The 23,255-nt window shown below is 43.8% G+C and overlaps 1 protein-coding gene across 3 annotated transcripts; it reads right to left on the minus strand.

The window, feature by feature from the left end:
• Positions 1-3,621: 3,621 nt before the first annotated feature.
• Positions 3,622-20,343, minus strand: REELD1 (reeler domain containing 1). Of its 3 annotated transcripts, none has more exons than XM_039876022.1 (7): positions 16,978-20,343; positions 16,741-16,863; positions 11,164-11,386; positions 9,162-9,325; positions 5,942-6,254; positions 5,371-5,434; positions 3,622-4,591 (listed from the first exon to the last, which is right to left on the minus strand). In XM_039876022.1, exons 2-7 carry the CDS (start codon positions 16,856-16,858, stop codon positions 3,953-3,955), a joined length of 1,521 nt encoding a protein of 506 aa, XP_039731956.1. In that variant the 5' UTR covers positions 16,859-16,863; positions 16,978-20,343; the 3' UTR covers positions 3,622-3,952. The 3 variants fall into 3 exon arrangements, with proteins under 3 accessions (XP_039731956.1, XP_039731954.1, XP_039731955.1); XM_039876020.1 differs by adding an exon at positions 15,030-15,283 and having other exon boundaries at positions 16,741-20,340; XM_039876021.1 differs by having other exon boundaries at positions 16,741-20,343.
• Positions 20,344-23,255: the final 2,912 nt, after the last annotated feature.

The following is a 23,255-nucleotide window of genomic DNA, read 5'->3' on the forward strand; positions in this document are numbered from 1 at the left end:
AAAGAAAAGAAAAGAAAAGAAAAGAAAAGAAAAGAAAAGAAAAGAAAAAGAAAAACACCAAAAAACATCTGGTACTTGTCCTGACAGCTCCACCATCACTGTCGATTTAGCAGTTTGGAAATGCTCACGATTTTTTTTTTTCTTTTTTTCGCATTTAAAGAACAGAGTAAACAAACAAAATATCTTCCTTCCTTGTATCATAAAGGTCCTCCTGATATTTTAAACCAGAGACTACTAGGGCTTGTTTTGCAACCCGCTGAGACCAGATGAAACAGAGTTCTGAGCATCTTAAGACTAGGGAGAAGTTCTCAAGTTTAATAAAACAAATTAATGCAAATTCATTTCACTTGAATAAAAGAAATTCCTTGCCACACACCACTTTTAGAAGAGGGGGATAGGTTGGGGTGAAATGAAATCAAATCACAGAACCTGCATTCCAGAAAGACTGAAATTGCTGATTAATACCGAAGTCCAAGACTGGAAGAAGACAGGCTATCTATAATTTATTCATAAATTGTCAACTCCTCCCAGACGAATTTTCAAATAAAACATGACGCTTGTTTAAATATTTGCTGGCTTGTTGACCTATTTTGTTGTCGTCGTTGTTGTTAATTGGAACTTTTTTTTTTAGGAAAGCAAACATCGTAACAGCAAATTAATCCAGACAACCTTGACAGAGAGATAGCTCATCCAGGCTACGGTCAAGCATTAAGTCATGTTTTACCAAAATTGTAGTATTCAAGGGGAGAAATTAGTTAGAAATATCAGAAATAGACTCTAAATGCAAAAAGGTGAAGGCCTGCCCCTATCCCCGATCTGTGGTTATCAAATTAACCCAAGCGATGTGAAAACGTTTGTTGAACATGCAGTTCTCAGCATTTTTTCTGTTCTTTTCCTTTATATGTGTGTTTAGCCCCAAACCTCCTCCCCGTCCAAGAAGAGTCTGGCGGAACAATTGTTTAGCTTTTCCTACAAAACAAAAAGCTGTTTTAAGATGTTGCATTCATCTGAGTCTCTTGCCTTTTTGAAACTTTGAATGGCTTGTGCTTGAGGAGGCGTCTTCAGGTTAAGTGAACACCTCCTACTCGCTCCCTCTCCGGCTTCTCTGAGGCCACACTTAGACGACCTTCGAGATCCCAGTAACAGAGGGGTTTTATGTCTCCTGATTGCAGGCCTGTGGACTGGCTCCAGCTGCCCTTGCCAAAAAAGAGTTTACTCAGAAAGTCTCATCAAAAAAAAAAAGTCTGACCCCCAGGCCCCGCAGGAATTGTTGCCGGTGGTTACCATGACAACTCCCCCAGTGTGCACGCCTCCATCTGCTGGGCTGGGGAAGGAGGGGTCGCAGGGAGGGGGAGAAGTTGTCATGGAAAGGAAATAACGTTTCTCGGGCCGTCACAGAATTTCTCTGCGTGGACTAGACCTGAAGACAGCGTGGCAGCTGCAGGACGGTGTGACGGTGGCGTGTCGGTTAAGCAGTCATCGGTGGCTGAGTGTTGAGCGTACAGTTAATCTTCACAGCAGCCAGAAGTAGATAATTTTGTGATCCGTTTTTCTCTGACGAGGAGGCTCGGAGGTCTGGCTAACTCTTCTGCATCATTTCTTTTTTTTTTTTTGCCTGAGCTGGAGTTCCCCTCTGGGGAGAGAGAGATGCCTAACCCTGAAGCCTGAAGGTTTCCCTCACCTCCTCTGATGCTTCACAGGGAAGGTGATCCAGGGTGTCTTATGGGTTGAACAGTTTCTCTTTCTGCTCTCTTAGAAGCCCCATGGCAAGTCAGCAGTCCAACCAGAGAGGCAGCAAATTAAAGATAGCTTGAAATCCTTTGCCGCTTCCTCATCAGAAAGTGATTCCTATTGCCCTTCCCTCTGAGGAATGAAGGCTGGCCCTGTCTCTTGCTATCAGCACTAGAAGACGGCAGAGGTGAAACCCTGCAACTTACCAGGGATCCCCAGTTTCCCATTTTGTCTGCTTGGAGCACTTCGGCTTGGAACCCAGCCTCTACACCTTAAGACGCCTCGAAGAGGGGAACCCGATTGCTTCCTACATTCAACAGCAGCCCCAGCTGAGCCCCCAGCCAGCGGCCAGGACCAACTGCCGACTAGGGGGAGTGAGTCATCTGGGATGTCCCAGCTCGTTCAACAGCACACGGAGCAGAAGAGCCTCCCAGTTGGGCCTGGGCAACCTCAGAATCACGAAAGACAACACGTGGTGGCAGTGGTTGTTTTCAAACCACTGAGTTTAGAGGCAACAGACAACCGAAACAACGTTTACCCAGGAAAATGCCCTCTTGGACAGGAAAGCTCTGGAAGGTGTTATATAGCGGTACCCCTGGCTCTGGTGTGATGTGGCCAGGTGAGAACTCTCTATTGAGAGTCCCTCATTTTGCACCTTGGGGAGCAGGCTGGGCATGAAGGAGGGGGGTCTGTGGTCCCCGTGGGAGTGCAGTGCATTTGTTTCTTTCCATGGCATTCCTAGAACACTTTTGTTTGTGAACACACAACTACCTATGTCTCCAGGTGCCTAATGAGACACTTGCCTGAATCCAGGGAACAGATGTGCCCGGCTCAGAATCCAGGGAGGGAGAGTCTTGCAATTGATGCCAATGAGATAAAAAAAATAATAACAACAAATAAATATATTTTTAAAAAAACAAGGTGGTGGGGGGCGGGGCTAGGAAACCAGCGGGAGCTGTATCTTTCCTACACACCCAATTTAAAAGAAATGTATTTATTGTCGAATTGAGATGCCGTGAGCACCTCTCTCTCTCAGGCAAGTTACTGAACTTACTCCTCATTAAGCTATTGTGAGGATTAAATGTGAAGATACAGGTAAAGTTCTTAGCACAGTATCAATATGCTTTAGGTGCTCGATAAATAAATACCCTTTCCAAGTTTATAGTCATCTTTGTTTGCACATTGAAATGGACCATGACTCTGTAATAGGCCTACCTCTGAAAAGGCCGTTCACTACGATGTGTCTGTCATATGAGGTGAACATATTCAGGACTTATATTCACACCTGTTGTGTTGACCCCATGTAGTTATCTATGGGACTCTTGCTAAATCAAAGTGATCTTCATCAGGTCACAAGAGTAGGTAGATGAGTCTTTGTCCATGATGCTTTCCTCCCGTCATCCCCTGAAAAGACAGGTAGAGGCTATTCTTCAAACTGTGCTGGTCTCATCATGCTTTTTCAGCTTGACTTTCGGCAAAAGGTAACATGTCTGCACGCGGTTGGCGTGTAAATGGATGGGAGTCTCAGAACCACAGACTCCTGATGGGGCTCGCTTACCTAACTCTGGTGTCTGTGGCCTCACGCTGCATGCATCTGTTTCCCCGCAGATGTGTTTAATCGAGCTCTCTCAAATTCTCCTTATTTTGGATCAATTCCCATAGCAGTTTTGCCAGACAGACTTCTGAGTTTCCAAGAACACTGAATACCCTCGCACTCACCTCATCCGATAATCAGAGCCAGTGTTGAATTCCAGTTTTAAAAATAAAACTTCTTTGGGAGTGGTTTGGAGAGGCAAAGTGAGGGCTACAGTACTTTTTCTTGCAAGAGATGCAACAACCAACATTATTATTTTTTTTTCCGAAGAGTTAAAGATGAGGCTGACACACCAAACAGGGACAGAATTTCTATTTCTGGGGGTTCCTTAAGGCAACAGAGGAAGCTGAGCGGCCACAGGGGTCTAGTTAACGAGCAGGTTATACAATATTCATTGTGTTGAGTTTAACTCTTCAAACAGAACATCTAATTGCAAAAGGAAAAAAAAAAGCAGCTAAATACAGATGTTAAGACAACAAAGCTCGGGAAGAACTTGCTCTGTTGATAAAAGTGTCCTTTCGCTGCTTCCTCCACTGAATACTGACAGGAGCCCCGTGGGTCCCTGTTCTCATCAGCTATTCTCATTAGCTCTGTTCTGGCTGAGACACTCTACAGGGACTCAGAAGGTCACTGAGAGGCCTGGGACGACGGATTTCTCAGAGGACTGTTTTTTTCGCTGCCCACAGAGGAAGTAAGCCAGTTGTATTCCCCATCAGCTACAACAAAACTGTTCTCCCCGATCTGCCTGACATGCACAATTTCATCCCCGTCGCTCCTGGCAACAGCATCCCGGGCAGGCTCACTGAAGGACACCTCCGTCCGCCTGTGGCAATACTGGGTGTGCAGGTAGCAAAGGCCAGCAGCCAAAACCATGCCCAAGGTAGCAGAAAGGCAGAGCAGGATTCCCAGCTGGGGGGTCCTAAGCTGAACCCCCAAAGGAGCACTAGCTTCTTCTTGCCCAGCCTCAGGCCTTGAGTTGGTCTTCCTGGGGTAGCTCACTCCACCCTCTTCATTTCCCTCCCCCATTCTGGGCTCCTTGTGCTTTGACTGAGGCAAGAAGCTGGCAGAGGGCCTTGATACCTCTGACTGGCCACCAGCAATGGGTGGCCTGGGAGTGGCAGAGGTGTGGAAGATAGGGCTTGGGGTGGCTTCCCCAGCCCCATTCCCAGTAAGCGCTTCAGAGGACCAGAGGCGCCAAGGATGGGTCTGATGGACAGTGTCCAGAGAAGGCCTTGTCACGGTCTTATTAGAGGCCTCCATCTTCTCCTGGAAAAGCAAAGGAAAAAAAATCAAAGTGGCTTGTCTTCATCAAAGTTGCCACTGAACTTTGCAACTAATCTGTGTACCTTAACAAACTCTAGGTAGCAGCCGAAAACCCAGCCTCGTGCCTGCCCAAGGTAAAAAGCCCATGTAGGTGACTATTCACTTATTATTGGTGGGGGGCTAATGGAAACTCCATGGAGAACATGGAGGCCAGCTATAAGAATAAACTTAGGGTCTTTTAAGAGGCTTATGGACCAATCTGGGTGATCGTCATCTCCAGTGGCTGAAAGCTTAGAGTGTATCTTTTTATGCTGGCACTCAGGCAAGAGGGCCCTTTTAATCTTGCTGTAGGTTCCAATAAATTTGAGTAAGAATATTATACCATGTTTTATTTTGTGTTCATTTGAAGACTTCAAAGGAATAGCAAATAGGTGGGCACGGGTATTTTACGTTGCTTGTCGATCTAAACTCTGGGACCACACATGGTCTTTGGAGGCCAGTTGTGAAGGAGGGATTGGGGTCAGGGAGGAGAGAGGAATTATTAACCAAGGCTAAGTGGGAGAACAAATCACTAAAATCATCAGTTTCTACAATTGCCAATAACTTCAGAGACAAGAGCTGGTATTGATTGGTAGAACAATGCTGTGCGTATATCATACCCTTGCCGCCTCCTCTCTGTATTTGGCTACTAGTCTAAGACCTCTGATTTCCCAGCCTGGACCTTCCCACTCTGGGGTCAAAATACCAACCTCACCTTGCCCACACACAACTCAGGCTATTACCTGTTCATCCATATCTGAGGGCAGGCAAGTTTCCAATGAATCGAAGCTTGGATTCTCCTGAGTCCTAAAAGGAAGAATAGACATGCTGAGAACAGGTCAGTCACTAAGTATCTGGATCTAAAAGCAACTTTCCCTACCACTGCTCTGTATACTGGTAAAATCAGATTCCCTTGAAAGACTCCCGAGTTTGGAGTTAGAAGTTGGAGGAGGAATGGGGGAGAGGCGAGTAAGGATGGCGGCAAAGAACTCACTGAATGCTTTTATTTATTATTTTATATAAATATGTATTATAAACTTATGTGTCTAAAATATAAAACAAATATTTTATTTTATTTATAGCAGTATATCGGAGACCTCACTGTCTAAGAGAGCACGCCTTCCCCAGGAGATTATCATAACCAGCACTTTTGACCAGTTGCCATTCTGCACTCAGGGTCTCTCATAAACTTAATAAACATGGTTGAGACCCTTCTCCGTCAGACTCCAACAAGTTTACATTTCCTCAGCACCCACAGCGTTTGTCTTTGTCTCTCCACCTTACTCACTGGCCCACCGCCCCCTAGCCCATTACCTTGCGTGGGTGATAGGGCTGGAAGCAAAGCCCCCTGAGGAGGAGCTCCTGAGAACTACAAGCCTCTCCAGCTCAGAGACATCCAGGGAGGGTTCTAGAGTTGGGTTGCGGTCCCCGCTGGGTTGCCAGGCATTGCCGACTGCAGTAGCCGTGTGTGATGATGGTTGGAACAGAATTTCTTCACCCTCTGGAAACTCTGACACCCCAGTACTGGCAGGAACAGGATCTAAGCTGTCCTCTCCTGCAGCTCCGGCGAGGGCCACAGCAAAGGTATCTGCAAGCTGCCGCGGAAGAGTGAGGGGGAGACTGGGAGCTAAACAGAAGCCCAGAGACACCACAAAGAGAGTGAGAGCTTTTCCCTCGTATCGATTAGCACAAACAGCTACCATAATGGGTAAATACTAGAGACTTAATGGGCCTTGAGGACAGACCATTAAGCATGAGCCTCTCAAGAGTGTCAACAGGAACATAATCAGGCCAGTAATAGAAGCTCTGACCAAGCTGCAAAGCGCTGGATTTCTCCCGTCTCTTTAAAGAGAGAATCCCTGGACGTCTGGGCCTGTGCATTCTTAACACTCACCACTCAGGAAATATAGAAACCGCTGTACTTTTTCTCACCTCTGCCAAAAACTGCTTCTAACTAGAAAAAAAAAAAAAAAGTGGAATCTCACAAATTAAAGATTTTAAAAAGCCCTCGATCTTTCTTTCCATATTGTTAACACTAAATTGTCCCCAGCGATGACAGTGACTTGAGCATCTGCAGTGGGGATCACCGCCCTGCACTGCCCTCCGCTGTCTCCTTTCCCGTTCGTGACTGTCTGACATGACAGCCCAGCATTAGAAATAGCTGCACACGGCACAGTAAACCAGCACACACGGCACAGTAAGCCAGCACAGGTGTTGAAGTCAGATTATCGTCTGGGTGCAGCTCTCCACTCTGCTACACCCTGGCTTTGGGCAAGTCCTCCCAGAGCGTCAGCTTCTTCATTTACAAAACAGTACCATAATGGTACCTACAGCATCGAATCGTTGAGGGGGTAAAATGGAGTCATAGAAGGAGAAGCGTGAAGCCCAGTGTCCAGCACAGACACACCATGCACTGAAGGTTTACCACATAATGGTCGGGAGGACAACGATCATGTTCACAAAAAGGTTTTGGCAGACGTTTCTCTGGCTCCACATGGATTGGATTGAGTCTTTTTTGGAGGGGTAGAGGATGCCACTTCATCACTCAAAAACATCGAGATTGGAGTAAAAAGCAAAGAAGCCTAACATAGGCATACAGCATGTGGCAAAAATTCTGATAGTTTTAAACTCCCGCCTGAACTCTAAATGCATTTGGACATCTGCAGACCCACTGTGTGCTGCGCATCATTACAGGTTCTGGGGATGCAGAAGAGGTGCAGATTGGCGATTGTCATTTCCGAACTCAAAATCTAAGAGCAGAGCATCTTAGACGCCCAGCCTTATCGATCACAGTGTGATGAGCGCTGTAATACCAGAGCCAAGGAAGAGATTGTATCTGCCCACCAAGAAGTGTAGGGACAGTTTCATACGGAGACATTTGAACTGCTCCTTGCAAGATAAATAAATCATCATGAGGAACAGTCCAGTTTGAGGAAACGTCAGAAGGTGAAACATGGAGACATAAAGGTAGATCATGACTCGTGGGGTTGGGTAGGATCCCAAAGTGTCTCAAGGGTCTGTTGGGAAATGTTTGAGAAATGCGATATATTATCTCCCCGACGTGAAAATTCATAATTCACATTGGCCTACTGAAATCTTACAGTTAAGAAATCTGTTTCACTTTGTTAAATGACACCTCCTCTAACACACACACACACATGCACCCTTTTTCCTTTGGGAAACACAGGTTTGTATGGAGGACTGGACAGAAAAACAGGTTGAGGCCAGAAGGGAAGAAATGTGAGCAGCACGATAAGGAGTTTCCCCTGTAGCTGCTCGTACTGGAGACTGCGACCGCCTGGGGCCCACAGAGCCAGACATCAGAGAGACTGACAGGAGGCATCTTCCTAAAGCCTCACTTTTACTCTTGTTCATATCAAAACAAGCATGCTTGAGATTAGAAAGCAGCACGTGCATGGTTTATAAAATAAAGTGTGAGGCTTCACACACATGTTGGGCTTGCAGGGTCTTCTTCCGGCCATACTCTCGGATCCTGAGATCTTTACTCTGCTTTCAGGAGTATCTTGTGGAAAGGTTGGGAGAGTTCTGGGCAATGGGGAGATGACAAAGGTTCGGGACAAAAGCAGAGTACGGAAGGTGGCCCAGGGTCAGCCCTGTGCCTGGGTTTGCCAGACTGAACAAAGTCAGGGATCTGAATCGGATCCTGGCCCTGGCATATGAACTGAGAATAAAGGCAGCATAAAGGAGAGAGGGGTCGAATGGATTAGAGACTGGGTCTTCTGTGCAAGCGATTGAATGCCTTTCTGAATGTATCTGTTCAAAGCACTTAACTAGAACTAAAAAATGAAAATGAGTTCCATATCGCAGGAATTTTCAGGTAGGTCGAGCTGGTTAGTTGGGGGTGAGGGGGGGTTGTTTATTTGTCTGTTTCACAATTTCATGGGCCAACAGAGTCTCGAGTCGCATGGTGAGCCAGGAAAAAAATCCACTGCCATCAAAATAGTCTCTCATTTATGATTCTGTTCTCCAACCCAGGCTGCAAAGAGCCATCCACCTACCGTGGAAAGTTAACAATAAAACTGGATGAGTTTCTCTTAAAAAATTTTTTAAAAGAGAAGGAGGAAGAGGAGAGGAAGACGAGGAAAAGAAGAAGAAGAAGAGGAAGAAAAAGAAGAAGAAAAGATCATTTCTTTCTCGTGTTCCCTGTGTAGCTTCAGGGTCTGAGAAAAACAGTCGAAATATTGTGATGGCTGGTAAAGGTGGGGGTGGGGGAAGGTGAGTGCTGTTCTTCTGCTTTGCAGCTCGGTTCTATTCTCCACCCCAGGGCCCCGCTTAATTTGCGGAGTTGAGGGACAAAGTGCATTTGCCGCAACAAACACGGCAGCTGCGGGCGTCCCCTCTTGCTCACGATTGTGTTATCATGTCCCCAAGAACTGCTGCAGTCGGCCACGGTGGGTGTTTATTGCTTGTGGTGCAGGAACTGGAAACTGGCAGTACTGACTTTTAAGTTAAAATAGATAACTGTAAAAATAATGATGTCATCCCAGCTAGTGAATACAGTGGGAAGCTGTACCTGGGACAGTTCCTTCGGTACCCTCTGGCCTCTGCCCAGGGGTTGCCATCGGCGAGCTGGGCTCCACGCGGCCATGAAAAAGGGCTCTGCTCTGTGTCTGATGAGACACAATAGATGATTCGATCCTTGCCCAGTAAACGAAATATGACTGGACTACTGATAAACTGTGGAAAAAGAAAGAGTGATCGACGGTTTAGTTTCCTTTAAATAATACCACGGGTCATCCTAATAGAAAGAAGAGGACAAAGAAAGATATAAAGAACAAAAGTCTTAACAAATAGAAAAACTAGAGAAAGATGATTGCATTACCCCTTGGGTGACTTCATTCTTTTTAAGAACAAAAACTCAATAGCAGCAAATAAGGAAAATAGGAGAAGATATACACGAATCAATTACCCTCCTGAAATAAATATGGTCATTAAAAATCTAATTTTGAATAAAAGGCGTCTTCTTGAACTGTTTAGACTCAAAAGTTTTCATCTTTGACTTTCTTATTAGCCATTATTGGTATATCGTATATTGTTAATTGAATTATGTTGCTAACTGAAAATTTTATAATTCTATTATACGATTGTACGATTCTATTGTAATTGCAGATTATATTGAAAATTAGGAGATAAATCATTACTACTTTAAATATTTCGAATACATAATGCTTTTTTCTTCAGTAAAGATCATTTTCACAAACATTATCTCATTCATCCTCTCCCAAGGTAAAGATTATTGGCAAGTGCAATTTTTCTAGCTTTAAATATTCAGAAGGCAGTTGTTAAAATGTGATCAGTTTAGCTGAGGCCCCCCCAGGGAGTTAAGGTACAAGTGAGAACCATGGTTCAGGCCTCAGCATCATCTTGGGAAAGGACCCCGAAAGTGAGAGAGCATAGGGCGGCTTTGGGGGAGCCCGCAGCTCGAGTCACTAAGCATCTTTTCCTGCCGAATGGAGATCGTAGCTTCTAAATCCCTTTCTACGTAGCACAGAGCAGCCGTGATAATAAATCTGAAAATAGAAACGAGGTGCTTGGAGAAATAAAAGTAAGTGTACAGGTTTAAGGACTTCACACACCACACGCCTCTGCACTGGATCAGAACCAACGGCATGGCAGAAGCTGGGTTATGCCCACAGCCAGGGGGTTCTGGTCTTTCCAAACAAGCCCAATCATCAGGCCATGGTGTTTTCCTCCTGGTGGATCTGCCTGCTGCGTTAGGCCACCGGGGAGGCGTGGAAAGAGGAAGCCGTGGCGTGGGGGCCACGTCGTGCAGCTCTTACTGTTCCCCGGGCAGGGCAGAGAGGAAGCCTGTGAAGCGGGATGTCTGGAAGCCCCCGCCCTTAGGCACCGCCTTCCTCTTACATATGCAAGGTGTGGGGAAGAGAAACTGAGGAACGCACACCCTTTCCTAGAAGAAAAAAAAATCTCTCTCCTGGTAAATGCAGGTTCCTGAAAAGAAGGGCAAAACAAGTGTCTCGTTTCGAGTAACAATGATGCTTACGCAAGTGCTTACTGTTGCCAGGACCTGTTCTGAGCACTTTGGCTGTATGGGCTCCTTACACAACCCTATGCAGCAAGTGCTGTCATTGTCACACCCATTGACAACAAGCCAAGGCGTAGAGACTTCGGTGGCTTTCCTGGGCCCAGGGAAGCATCCACCTGTCTGTCTGCCTGCGCCTCCCTCTTCCTCGGCTGTCTCCCTACCCTCCCACCAGCAGCTCTGTCCTCTAGTGAGAATATCCTGGACAGGTTGGCCAAGAGTCATCTGTGCCCAGGGAGGAGGGGACATCACACGCTCTTGGACCACGGATAATGACAAAGAGGGGCGATCGGGCAGATGTGTTTTAGTCACCCTCTACAAAGGCTCTGTAGTCGGGGCGGACCCAGCGACCCCCTCCTTGTTATAAGGTGGCCAGAGAGGTCGGGGACAGGGAATGCGAAGAATGGGGAGAAGCTCCCCTCTTTTCAAAGTGGAAGGCTCAGTCACCGAGAAGCAGCATCTCACTCTCTCTTACAGGAATCTGATGTCCCCCACGGGCTGAGCAGGTGCCTTCCACTGGAATGCTAGGTTTCTCTTCCGGGACTTGTCAGAGTGGGTGACTGTGTCAGCCTCTTCAAAGCAAGTCATCGGTTTGGAATGAAGTGGAGCAAAAACAAAACTGCCAGCTATTCGACCGTCAGACGTTCTTCGAGCCTGAAGTAGGAATCCCAGGAAGTCTCGACTGCTTCTCACCGTCACTGCAGAAGAAAACATCCGTTTAGGGCAGACACACGTGATGTGGCTTCACCTGGTGATTTGTACAGAAGTTGTATGACTAAATGCTTGGAGCTGGAGACCAGCCCCCAGAAAGTAAACAAGTCATGAGGAGAAAAAGAGAGAGAGAAGTCGAAGTGCTGTTCTACACCCCAAAATAAATTCCATTTGGATAGAAAGTATGTAAAGATGAAATGCAAAATAAAAACTAGAAACAACGGATTGGTGTATTTTATGTTTTGTTTTGTTTTTGCTTTTAATATTGGATTTGAATGTGCTTCTCTAAGCCCACAAGATAATTTTAAAAAAAAAATTTGATTATAGGGAAGAACTCAAAAGATAGCTGAGAAAAGCATTTGTAAGATAAAAGAGATCAATATAGCAAAGAGTTATAGTGGATCCACAAAAGATGACCAAACTCCGTTCATCATAAAGGATAAACTAAAATAAAACATTTCCAATCTGAATGTAAAAATAATGATAAATGAGATAATTATCTTAATCTGAAAATGTGTAATTATAACTAGCATGGACTGTAAAAATCCAGATTCACCCAACAGGCGCTAAACGAAAACCAGCAACCTTCTCGAGGCCACCTGATAGGCGATTTTATATATCTCTTATATTCATCAAATACTCTCCTGACACCTTAGACCGAAACCCTACAGGCGAAACAAGCCAGCCCTAAAATGACAACATGATATGATTCCACTGCAGGTACTTAGTGTACATCCATGGAAACAAACAGAAAAGATCTGCATCACTACAAATCGGCTAGATGGAGAACCCATCGCTTTAGTCGGGGACAGAGCCTCTGGCTTGGGGATCATGAAACCCGGAATAGAGGCTGTATGGTCATACAACACCGTGACGTACTAATATTCAAAGAATTGTACTTAAAATGGTAAGTTTACTGCCATGTGCCTTTTATCACACAATACACACACACACACACACACACACACAAAAATGTAGTTACCCCTTCAATCTAGCAATTTCACTTGTAGGAATTTTTTCTACTTACATACTTGTATAAATAAATATGCAAACTGTGAGTTTCACTACCCAACAGGTTTTCTCCACTTATTCTCTGCCAACAGAGACTTAATGTATGTTCAAGTGGCAAGCGAAGACCTCTTGCGTTCAAACAGGTTCGGCTTCTCCCTACCCTCAGACTAAAACTGGTCCTCTTCACCAGCGACCTGATTCTGCCCAGTGACAGGAAGTCTCCTGAGAGGGCTGGTAACTCCTGAGAATACATCTTTCCCCCCAGATGCTTTATTCTAGTTTTGGTACCGGTGTGAGGCCTACAACTGTAGCAGCTGTCCTCAGACTGGGTATGATGAAGGGATGAAACCCAACTAGCTGATGATGGCAGAGAAAGGAGCAGGAAAATAGAAACACCTTAGAACCTTGAGGACATCATCAAAGCTCTACTTTCAGAAAATTGTCTCCATTAGTTAAGTTTCTGTAAATCAACTTCTCTGACACTTGCAACTGAAAGAGTCCTGACTCACAGAATGATTGAAAGTATAAGGATATCCATGGAAATTGTTTATAATGCCAAAAAGTAGAAAAAGTAAAAACCTATCAATAGGAAACAAATCAACCACATGACCTCTAGAAAACTGACTATTACGAAATTATTGAAAAGAAAAGATGTCAACATGATTGTTAGGTGAAAAACATAAATGTTGAATAGAATGCTTTAACATGTGGCTTTGTAAGGTTACATGTTTTAGAGATGTCCTATTTATATATGCTTATGTGCATGGGAAATTTCTGGAAAAATGTATAAGAAACAGCAATGGTTGCCTCTGAGGAATCAAATTGAGTGTCCAGGACAAAGAAAGGGAAACTTTTACTTTTTATTTTTTACCCTTTATATTGTCTTAATATTTTTAAAATGTATAATAATATCTTTAAGCTATTTACATTTAAAAAAAATTTTTAGCCACTCATTTTTAATTAAATAAGTGACTAAAAATCAGGGTCATAAGTTTTTAGGGCTTCCTAAATGCAGCTTTGTGTCTGTGATCATTTTATTTTCCACACATTTGACTTTGTATTAACAAACACTCATATGAATATTTAGTCATTATTTAGCACCAGGCCCTGTGCTGGGCATCGAGTGCACATGCATGACAGGCTAACACGACCTTTGCCTTCAAGAAGCTCACTGATTAGGGTGGGATCCCAGCAAAATAACAGTGACTGGGACACAACAAAGCAGTCACCGACTGTCAGCGGCCCCCTGAGGTGTTCCCTCCGACCCGTTATTACATACGTTGTCTTCGTTCTGATCACGATCCAATTCTGTTTCCTTCAGGTCACCTCTTATTAGAATTCGGTGTCACTATATTTTGGGTCATAATCTACAGATTTTCCTCCCTAATGTAGTGTTTTGATTCTTACACTAGCCACAGAACTCTGGGTGCCGACATGCAGATCTCCTCACACTGGGAGTGGCTGGTCATAAACTGGGGTGGCCAGAGCACCCAGGGAAGTTGCCTCTGAAACGTCATTAGCCTCCTGCATTAACCCCAGCATGTTATACACATACTACTGTTTCTAGCTGCGTCATGATGTGGCAAAGTTTGGGAAGCTCTGTTGGAATAGCCTGAATTTCAGCTGTAGGTGTACGTTGCTGTGGGAACCAATATATTAACCACATATATTTTTTTTCCAGTCCTTACCAATAGAACAAAATGATTGGATAAAACAATATGTAGAGAGTACATTTTATTTTCACTTATCACCTTTTAATTCCCATCAAAAGAGTTAGCAAATATCAGCAGTAGAGGAGACACTGCTGATGTGTTTGAGGTCACCTGTAGCTGCAGAGACACTTTTCTGTCTACACTTAGCTACCACCTTCAGCACCTACAGCGTTCTTCTCTGCTTTTTCTAGCTGGCACCTTGGAAGCTCGATCCAAGGTAGGCAGGTGTGCCTCTGAGGTATGTGTGTATGGTTGGGGGGCTACTTTCAACCAATAACTAGCCCGCTCCTCCATCTTCCTGGGGGCCAATTCGGAGGTGTGTTTCATGTGGGTTCTCAGAGGTCCCTGCTGGAACTGAGCCCTGGCTGCCCACAGCAGTGACCTGCCCAGTCTCACCCGTTGTAGGTGTCCCTCTTGTTCCTGTCTCCCTCTCCTGTTCCGCATCTGTGCTTCCTGGGGCCACCTTCCAAATAAACTACCTGCACTTGAGTTCTTTCTCTGATTTTACAAGTTCCTGAACTAATATACAGCAGGAAATGCTCTTTTCGCCCCCCAAATAATTTTAGTTTTAAATAATGAGAAAAAGAAAGTCTATTCCACACATACACATACATAGAATACATGAAATTTGTTCAGAGTAACTCTATATATTATAATAAGGACAGAATAATTTTTTTTTATAATAATGCAGTTTGTGCCCTCTTATAAAGATGAATATTAATACAGAGATTAGCTATATGGTTTTCACAATAACAAATATTTCATGCTTATCTTTGGCTACATAATTGCTTCTTAGGATTAAGCCAAACTTTAGCCCAGGAAACTCTTCTGGGACAAATGCAAGTTGGAATTTGTCACTAGGGCGCTAAGGCTCCCTGGGGTCTCTCAAAGCCTCTCCCATACGTACCTGAAACTGTGTCACCTGGTGAGTAGAAAGGTCTGCTGGTATGAATAGTGATGTGGTGTGTCCTGGGGTTCTGAGGCTGAGCTTGAATGTGCTTGGGCTGCATGTCCTCACAGGCCCCCGAGCTGGCACCATGGGAAAAGGCAGAGGAGCAGGAAGCCAGGCAGAGGGTGGTATAAGCCCAGCCAGCAACGGCAGCAGAGACCCTCATCCTGAACTTTCTTGTGTCACAAGAAACAACAGCTTCAATCCAGATGCTATTTAAGAAAATGATATGATGTCTTTTTGAATGTGACTGATCTGAATCCCACACTGCCTTGACTAATATACCTTTAATGCTGCCTCCCCATATTGCAAGCACTCGAGGTCAAGATCAAAAAGACACACCAAGCTATAAGAAGTGTTTCATTTCTTTTTAAATTTTAAGACCCCCATAAGACCAACTGCTTCCTTTCACAGAGAGGATTTAATAATTAAATCAAAGAAATAAGACAAGAAAATATTTGTATCCTAATGTGAACTCCTTACAAGCCATCTGATATCTAAGGCTAGTGTGAGCCACGCTACATTATAGCTGAAGGGAGACACCCAGGGTTCCAATATGGTCAGGCAGCGTGGCATATGGTGGCTTGGATTAACGGTTTCATCTCTATAATTGCAAACTACAGAGTTAAATGCTACAAAACTCTCTGCCAACTATTAGTTCCTTATCCTTTCTCCTATTGACCGTTTTTAGTTATTTCGCTACTTTTTTCACAGAGTAGATGGGCAGAGAAAGTCACACCCAACCCCATCCATTCTAGATCTTGTTAAATATAGTGGCAAAAAAACTGGCTGGGGAATGGAATAAAATGATTAGATAAAATAACATGAATAGAGTCAATTTAATTTTTGTTTGCCACCTTGAATGCCCATCAATAAAAAGAATTAAAAGTTGACTGTGTAAAAGTTCACAGATGAAAATAAAATGAAGGATAGCAAATAAGACAGGTAAAGAGCTCTCTGAATAAATATTTAGGATTCTCAGGGATTTAAAAAAAAAAAAGTTGTTTTTTATAGTCCTATGCACATGCATTTTAAAAGTTCTGCTAATATTTTGATCTAAGAAGCAAGAACAGCCCTCTTCTCTAGTAAGTTGGTTTTAAAGGGTAAAAAAGTAAAAATTTAGTAAAACTAGCTATAAAAGCAGTAAATTAAGGAGATAATCCATATAACCAAATAAACAAGTGTCATCCTCTCCTATCTTACCTTCACACACCGTCACTACCGCCCTCTACACCGACGAGACACAGGGAGACAGAAGTATGACCTATAGATCAGATCTTAGACTTGTCTTCAGACAATACCTTTCTCTGCTAGGTTTGCTTCCCAAGTGGTGAAACCCTCTACACCACAGAAAACCACTTCTACAATCACACTAAAAGATAATGAACAATGAGTTGTAAAAGCACATTCTCAGTCTTTGGGACCCAGGGCCCTGCCCGTTTTCCGAAGGACCACATAGAAAATGCCCCTTGCTTCTCGGTTGATGGCAGAAGGTGGTCTCCTCTCTCCACAGGCAGATCAAGCACAGATGCCCACAGAGGAAGAGGGAGAGTGCCACGTCCCACCGACCACGTCTGCAGCCACAGTTCCACCCTCCCCTCCTGGGATCTCAGTTTCTGCTTTCCCACTAGCACCTTGTCTACCTGAACCGGGGAAAACACGCGCTCACCTAGGCACGCACGATCTTTCCTTCGGGCTTGATGGATCGGCTTCCCCCTCCAAGTTGCAAAGACACATCCTGTAAACAGGTCTTCTCGTAAACAGGTCTTCTCGTCTCTCTTCAACATCTCCTCTAATGGGCGGGAAAACAGCTGTTACCCTAATCCTCGGCATCCACAGGGACTGTCCCTCCATGTCCAAATCCAGCCTTAATTGGTTTTCTCTAGGACCACAAGCACATACTCACACACAGTTTCCATGTCGACATTGTTCAAACCCGTGTGAAGGATGGAACAGAACCGGAACTGGTTTGGCCCACAACTGGCCAGTGGTATCCTCAGCAGGAGCCAGACGCCTTCATCTCAGTATCCCCGCCCAGGGGAGAATGACTGAATCAACAAACCTCAGCATTCTCTGCTTCTGAGTTAATGTGGGCTGAAGACGCCTTCCCTGCTGAGGTGAGATTAATGCCAGAGCCAGAGAGCAAAGTTCATTATGCAAAAAAAAAAAAAAAAGTTTCACAGCACACTCCCTCCCCTCTCGGTTGCACTGAAGCTGTATTTCGCAAATTTGGACATGATAAGGATTACCCGAGATGCTTGCCCACAGCACAGAGACTGTAGATCAGTGGTTCTCAAAGTAGGGTTTGCAGAGCACATCATCAGCATCACCTGGAAACTTGTTAGAAGTACAAGTTTCTGGATCCCACTGAATTGGAAACTCGGGATGGGATCCAGCGATCCGTGGTCTGACACGCCTTCTAGGTTATTCTGGCACAAGCAGAATTTGAGAAGCTCTGGTTTAGATCCCCTAGGCTTATTTTCAGACCCGTGAAATCAGAATCTGCAGGAGGGAGTACTGGAAATCTGTCTTTTTATTACATGCTCCCAAGAGATTCTTTTGACCAGGCAAGTTAGGAAAGCACTGAGTCGAAGAATCAGCACCAAGACAGTAAAACCATCAAAACTCTAGAGGTCCATCTCATCTGGGATTAACTGATGAAGACGTTGGGCTCCTTGAAGGACATTTGACCAACTACAAAGTTATTAAGATGAGCATCCGAACACCAAATTTGTACCAGACATTTATTTGGGCAAAAACCAAAGAGGAATTAGATACTATCCAAATCCATAAATATCCACAACAAAATGGAGGAGACTCAAAAGGCCCTATGATATATGGTTCTATTTATATAACATTCTGAAAATGGCAAAATTGTAGAAACACAAACACGTAAGTGGTTGCCGGGGGTTGGGGTTATGGGGAGGAGTGAATATGAGGGCAGCGTGAGGGAATTTGGAGGTGATGAAACTGTTCTGAATCTGTTGTGAGGGCAGGCACACAACCATATGAGCTTGTTAAAACTCATCGACTGTGCACCAAAGCTGCAGATAAGTAAAAACTGTGTAAATAAAAAAGTAGAAAAATGAAAAATAGAGGTGATAGATGTACACGAGTAATTATTAAGCAAAGGATAAGTGGGATATTGTAAACGAGTCACAGGAGAGTCATTCTACGAGAGCCCAAAACTTTTTCACAGAGGTTACATTTGTACTGCATCTTAAACAGCGAGCAGAGTTTTCCCTGGCAATGAAGCACGAAGAACATTCTCGAATAAGAGGAATGTATTGAATAGTTTTTACTCTGCGCCCTGACTACAACCCCTGTAGAGTCTCACTGTTCAAAGGGTGGTCCATGGGCCAGTAGCATCCACGCCATCTGGGAGCTCATTAGAAATACAGATGATCAGGCCCCCACTGCGCATCCACTCTGTTGGCTTCAGCAGTTCAAACAAGCTCCCTAGATGATTCGTATGCATATTAAGGCCTGGAAGGACTGCTCTCTAGAGAATCTGCCCACTTCTCAGCCCTGGGAGGAGCCCCTACATACTGTGTGACAAGGTCTCCCTCTCACCAGGACTGATTGATCAGAGGTGGCCACTTTCACCAAGACCAGTCAATCCACTGATTGGGCAGCAACCAATCAGGCTGCCTTGAGAAGATAGACTTCTCACAAAACACAGATCATGTGAGCTACAAGGTTAAGGAAAGCTAGGATAGGACTAGGTGACAGAAATTTCATTTCTGAGAACTCTCTTATTGGAACTAGTGTGAGAGGGCTTCTCGTGTGTGTGCTTGCTTGTTTTTTCCATCATGAACCTTGAGCGTGGAGTCCTGAAAGGGCCTGGCATATATGAGACATGCCTAGAAAGAAGGCTTTAGGGAGGAGAAAAGCAAGGCTGAAAATTGTGGCAGCAACCAAACGGAAGGGATTTGAATATCATAGTGAGGAGGTCGAACCATATTCGGTGGGTAAAAGGAGCCAGAGGTCTCTGGAAATGGAGCATGTGCCTTCGGCAACTCATTAACAACTTTTCCCCCTTTTTCCTGCCTTGGTCATGAAATTCAGTTGAAATTGACTAGTGCTTTTACATAGAACTTGGCTATTCCATTATCGTTATTTCAGTGAGCATGTTAATATTTGCCTAGATAAATTTTTTTTTAAGCCTACAGATTTCTGGAATGCTGGGACAATCTGTAAGAAAAGAGAAAAATTCTCAGCATTTTCTGCAAACTCAGCTTTAATTTACTTAAGAATGGGAAATCGATGGACATTTACGTACATATAGCCGGCTTGTTGACTATGGCTTCATTCTTCTTGCAACTATGTACTTTCTTCTATTAAAAAGAAGAATGGTTTAGTGCTCTTTTTCTACCTGATTATCTTCTTTTCTCTCTGCTAAAGAACATTACAGATGAACAGGATGTTCAAATGCATCAGTATTTGAACGCTTATTATTTGCAAAGCAATATTTAAGACAGTCAGCAGGGGTTATCAGATATGAGAAGGGTACCAAGGGGATCTCTCCTCTTCAGGAATTGACATTTTACTTGGGGTGAGGCAGCAAGATGTAGAAAGAAGTCTCTGAAGTCAGACAGTAGGTTAGTTGTGTGACCTCAGACAAGTGAATTAATATTGATGAACCTCGATTTTCCCATCTGCAAAATGAGAGACTTAGATTTCTCACGAGAATGCCGAAGGGAGTAGATGTACTGGCAGAGTGATGAACAATGATAAGTGAAAGCTATCATCACAGGAAGATGAAAGTCAGAGCAGAGAGGGAGAGTTCAACTAGAAGCAGGGAAAGATGGTTGAGTGGCAAGTGGGGTTTGGCTAGATCCAGAGGGGTGATGCAGCATACAAAGCAGAAGGGGGGCTTGAACAAAGGTGTGAAAGTGGGAGGACTAGACAGTGTCTGCTTTAATTATCCGGAAATAAAACGAGGCATACTTGACTTAAGGTGATAGAGACAGTGACGTTGACGGGAGTAAATGGAAGTTAAAGGAAAGAATCAGTATGATTTAAAGACTGTATGGAGGCAAAGGAGCAGGGCTTTTTTAAAGACTGGTGTTTAGAAAAACTATAACCTATATCTGAAATAGAGAAGTTGGTGTTTTCAATTTCAGATATGCTGAAAATGCACACACCATCCATTTATTCCTTCAGTCAATCTTTATTAAATGCCTACTAAGTGCAGGCCATGTGCTCAGGGCCGCGGGGTGGGGTGGGGAGTAGAAACAAGTAACACAGTGCCTGCCTCTCCAGGCACTGTGTTGGTGATGGAGACTAAGGCATCTGCAGACAATCACAGAACCATGGGATAAACGACTGGGAGAGAGATGGTCACATATTACAGCAGTACAGAAAAGGAGTATCTGGGAACGTTGGGAATTTCTTTTTCCCTTTTCAAAAAAAATCTCAAATACTCACAACTTATAATTGAATGTCAAAAATTAGTTTCAAAGATCAGTCTTGAAATAATTCTGGGGACTTCTACATACACGCCTGTTTTTTGCATCTTTACAGGATCCTACTTCATCCTCTTTTGGTCCCACACACTGCCTTGCATTGCAACTTCTGGGCTTTGTAGGTTCTTTTATACTAACCTAATTCTACCTTGAAGAGTAGGAATCATTTAAAAATCGCTTAGCTCCCATGCATAGCATAGGACCATGCTCATCATAAGTCACCTGTTAAATAATTTAGCATGGAGAACAAGCTAAGGAAGTTCAAGGTGTGTGCATCCCTGTGTTCAGAACTCTATGTGTTTCGTTTATTTTAATCCTCCTCCTATTTTTCCAGGGAAGTAGAAATAATAGCTTGCATTTATTGAGCTCTTTCGATGTGCCAGTCACACATCTAACACTTTACTTGTGCGAAATCATTTAATCTTCACAACAGCCCTTTAAAATATGTACTAATACCCTCCCCATTTCACAGATGAGGAAACTGAGGCATAGAAAGATTAAAGTAACTTGTCTGAAGTCACACTGCTAATGAGTGGAGGAGCTGACTTGTAAACCCCTGTGAAGCTCTGCAGCCTCCACTCCCAACCTCTATGCTGTTCTAGCGGCCGTCAGATGTTCAAGAAATCTCAAACATACAGAGTGGCTCGTGATGGACGGTCTTAAATTGCAAATTAAGAATGAAGAGAAAGACTTCAATTTCCTACTTCTCAGGTTAGGGTTTGGAAAGTCACTCTGAGTAAGAAAACTACTAGAGCTTCCCCTCAATGAGGACCTCACGTTTAAACCCTGCAGACCTGTCATAAACAGACAAATCCACTCTTTCGATGCATAAAGGCCATTGCAGCGTAACTGGACTTCAGGAGTCAATATTGAACCTTGCCAAATATTTTTCCTTCCTTCTGTCTATGGCAGAGTTTCTCAAATTAAAGAACATCTAAAAATTCTAAGGATGTATTTTCTTTTTCTCTCTTTTTAAAATAAAGAATGCGGCATTGTGTTTATTGGAGTATCTAAATATCATCCTTCATTCTCTCACCCTCCACGGTGCCCTTTGAGCTCCCAGCAGGGAAGCAGTCACAACAAACGGGGTTTTTCTCCTTCACAGAAGTGATCTAAGCATCTTATTTCTGCATCTAGAAGCAGCAAATTGTTTGGTTACCCCCATCCTCCCTTGGTGATGGGAAATACCAAAATCTTTATATGAGACATTTCTTCGTCAATTTTTTTTTCTCCTTTTTAGATATTTCCAAGGTGCCTGCAAAGATCAAACTCCAAAAATGATTCACTTTTAGAGACTATTGCTACAGGACAAATTCCTCTTTTGTTTTATGACCCTCAACTCTAGAGCGGGGTCCACATTTCCCCAAAACTCACTGTAGTTCTGTCACATTCTATTATCACGGCCCTTTCTCCTACTAAACAAATACCTAACACTGAGATGCCTCATTCACTGGGCTCCTGTTAAAACGGCAGCGGGAAGCCAGCATCTGGGCCCCCTAAACACTATACCTGCAGTCCCACCAGGAGTCTGAGCTGGAGCTCATGAGAGCACAGTGCCCGGTGCCGTTACTGAATGATTGTGTCCCTCTGCACATGCCTCAAACACGTGAGGGTGGCCCACATCTTCAGGACTTTGAGGCACTTGAAGAGATGTACTCGTTTGCTTCCAACTATACAGCGGTCTAGGAAAGCTGGAAGGAGAAGTAGCAGAAGTCCCAATTCCCAGGAGAGTGCTTGATTCTTCCTTCACAGAAAAAACGCTGCAGTGAAGGGAGCAAATCCACATGGCAACAGCAGGGAAGGTCCACCGGAGGCCAAGCCAATAATACTGCTTTAACTCCATTGTTTCACCAACCCTCCTGCCAACTTATCTGCTTGTCTCAGAAGATGGAGGAACGGTGAGATTTCTACTAGCATCAGGATTATTCCTCCCACAGAAGTACCTGTATTTCCCTCCCAAAGCCAAATTCACACATGTATTACTGAAGGATCTATAGTTAAGCAGGAAATATTTATTAAAACAAGCTTAAGGTTAAACAAAATTCAAATATGGCAGTCTCTTGTTTTGCTTTTTTATGTCACGTGTATAGAAATAACAGTTTGAAATATATAAGATACAGAACAGTCTCAAGTAGGATTTACTGTATATAGGTAAATTCTTCAAAATTACATACATTATATAAATACACTATTTTTAAAAAAAGCTTTTACCACGTGTTATTTTTTTTCCTATAGATTTTTTAATGGCTTAGGCCCATTAAAAATGGGTGATTGGTCCAGGCTCTGAGCTTCCTGATAGCCAAGTAAGAAAAAGGTAAACATAATCAGTTGCTTACTTCTCATTATCTTTTTGGACCCCAGGGAGAAAAATGGGCTAAAATAACACAAGGACAACAAGGATTCTAAACTGGCTGAAGGACTTCTCCTAAAGGATCCTGATTGTCAGATCCATCATGTCACCTGGACGGGGGTTTCCTGAGGCTGCTTCCTTCTAGGGCTGTGGGAGGAAGGTGTAGCAGACATATGACACTGGCCTGTGGCTGACCAGCCCCTGGGAGGAGCTGGCAGATGACTGCATGACAGAGTTATGATGAAAAACGATCTTGACAGGCTAGAGCAATGAGCTGAATCTAATAAGATGAAATTAAACAAGGACAAATGTTAAGTGCTTTTCTTAGGTCGGAAAAAAAAAAATGGCATGAACCCAAGATGGCGG

This window comes from Pteropus medius, unplaced genomic scaffold (assembly GCF_902729225.1).
Source record: "Pteropus medius unplaced genomic scaffold, Ma_sr-lr_union100, whole genome shotgun sequence".
NCBI lineage: Eukaryota > Metazoa > Chordata > Mammalia > Chiroptera > Pteropodidae > Pteropus > Pteropus medius.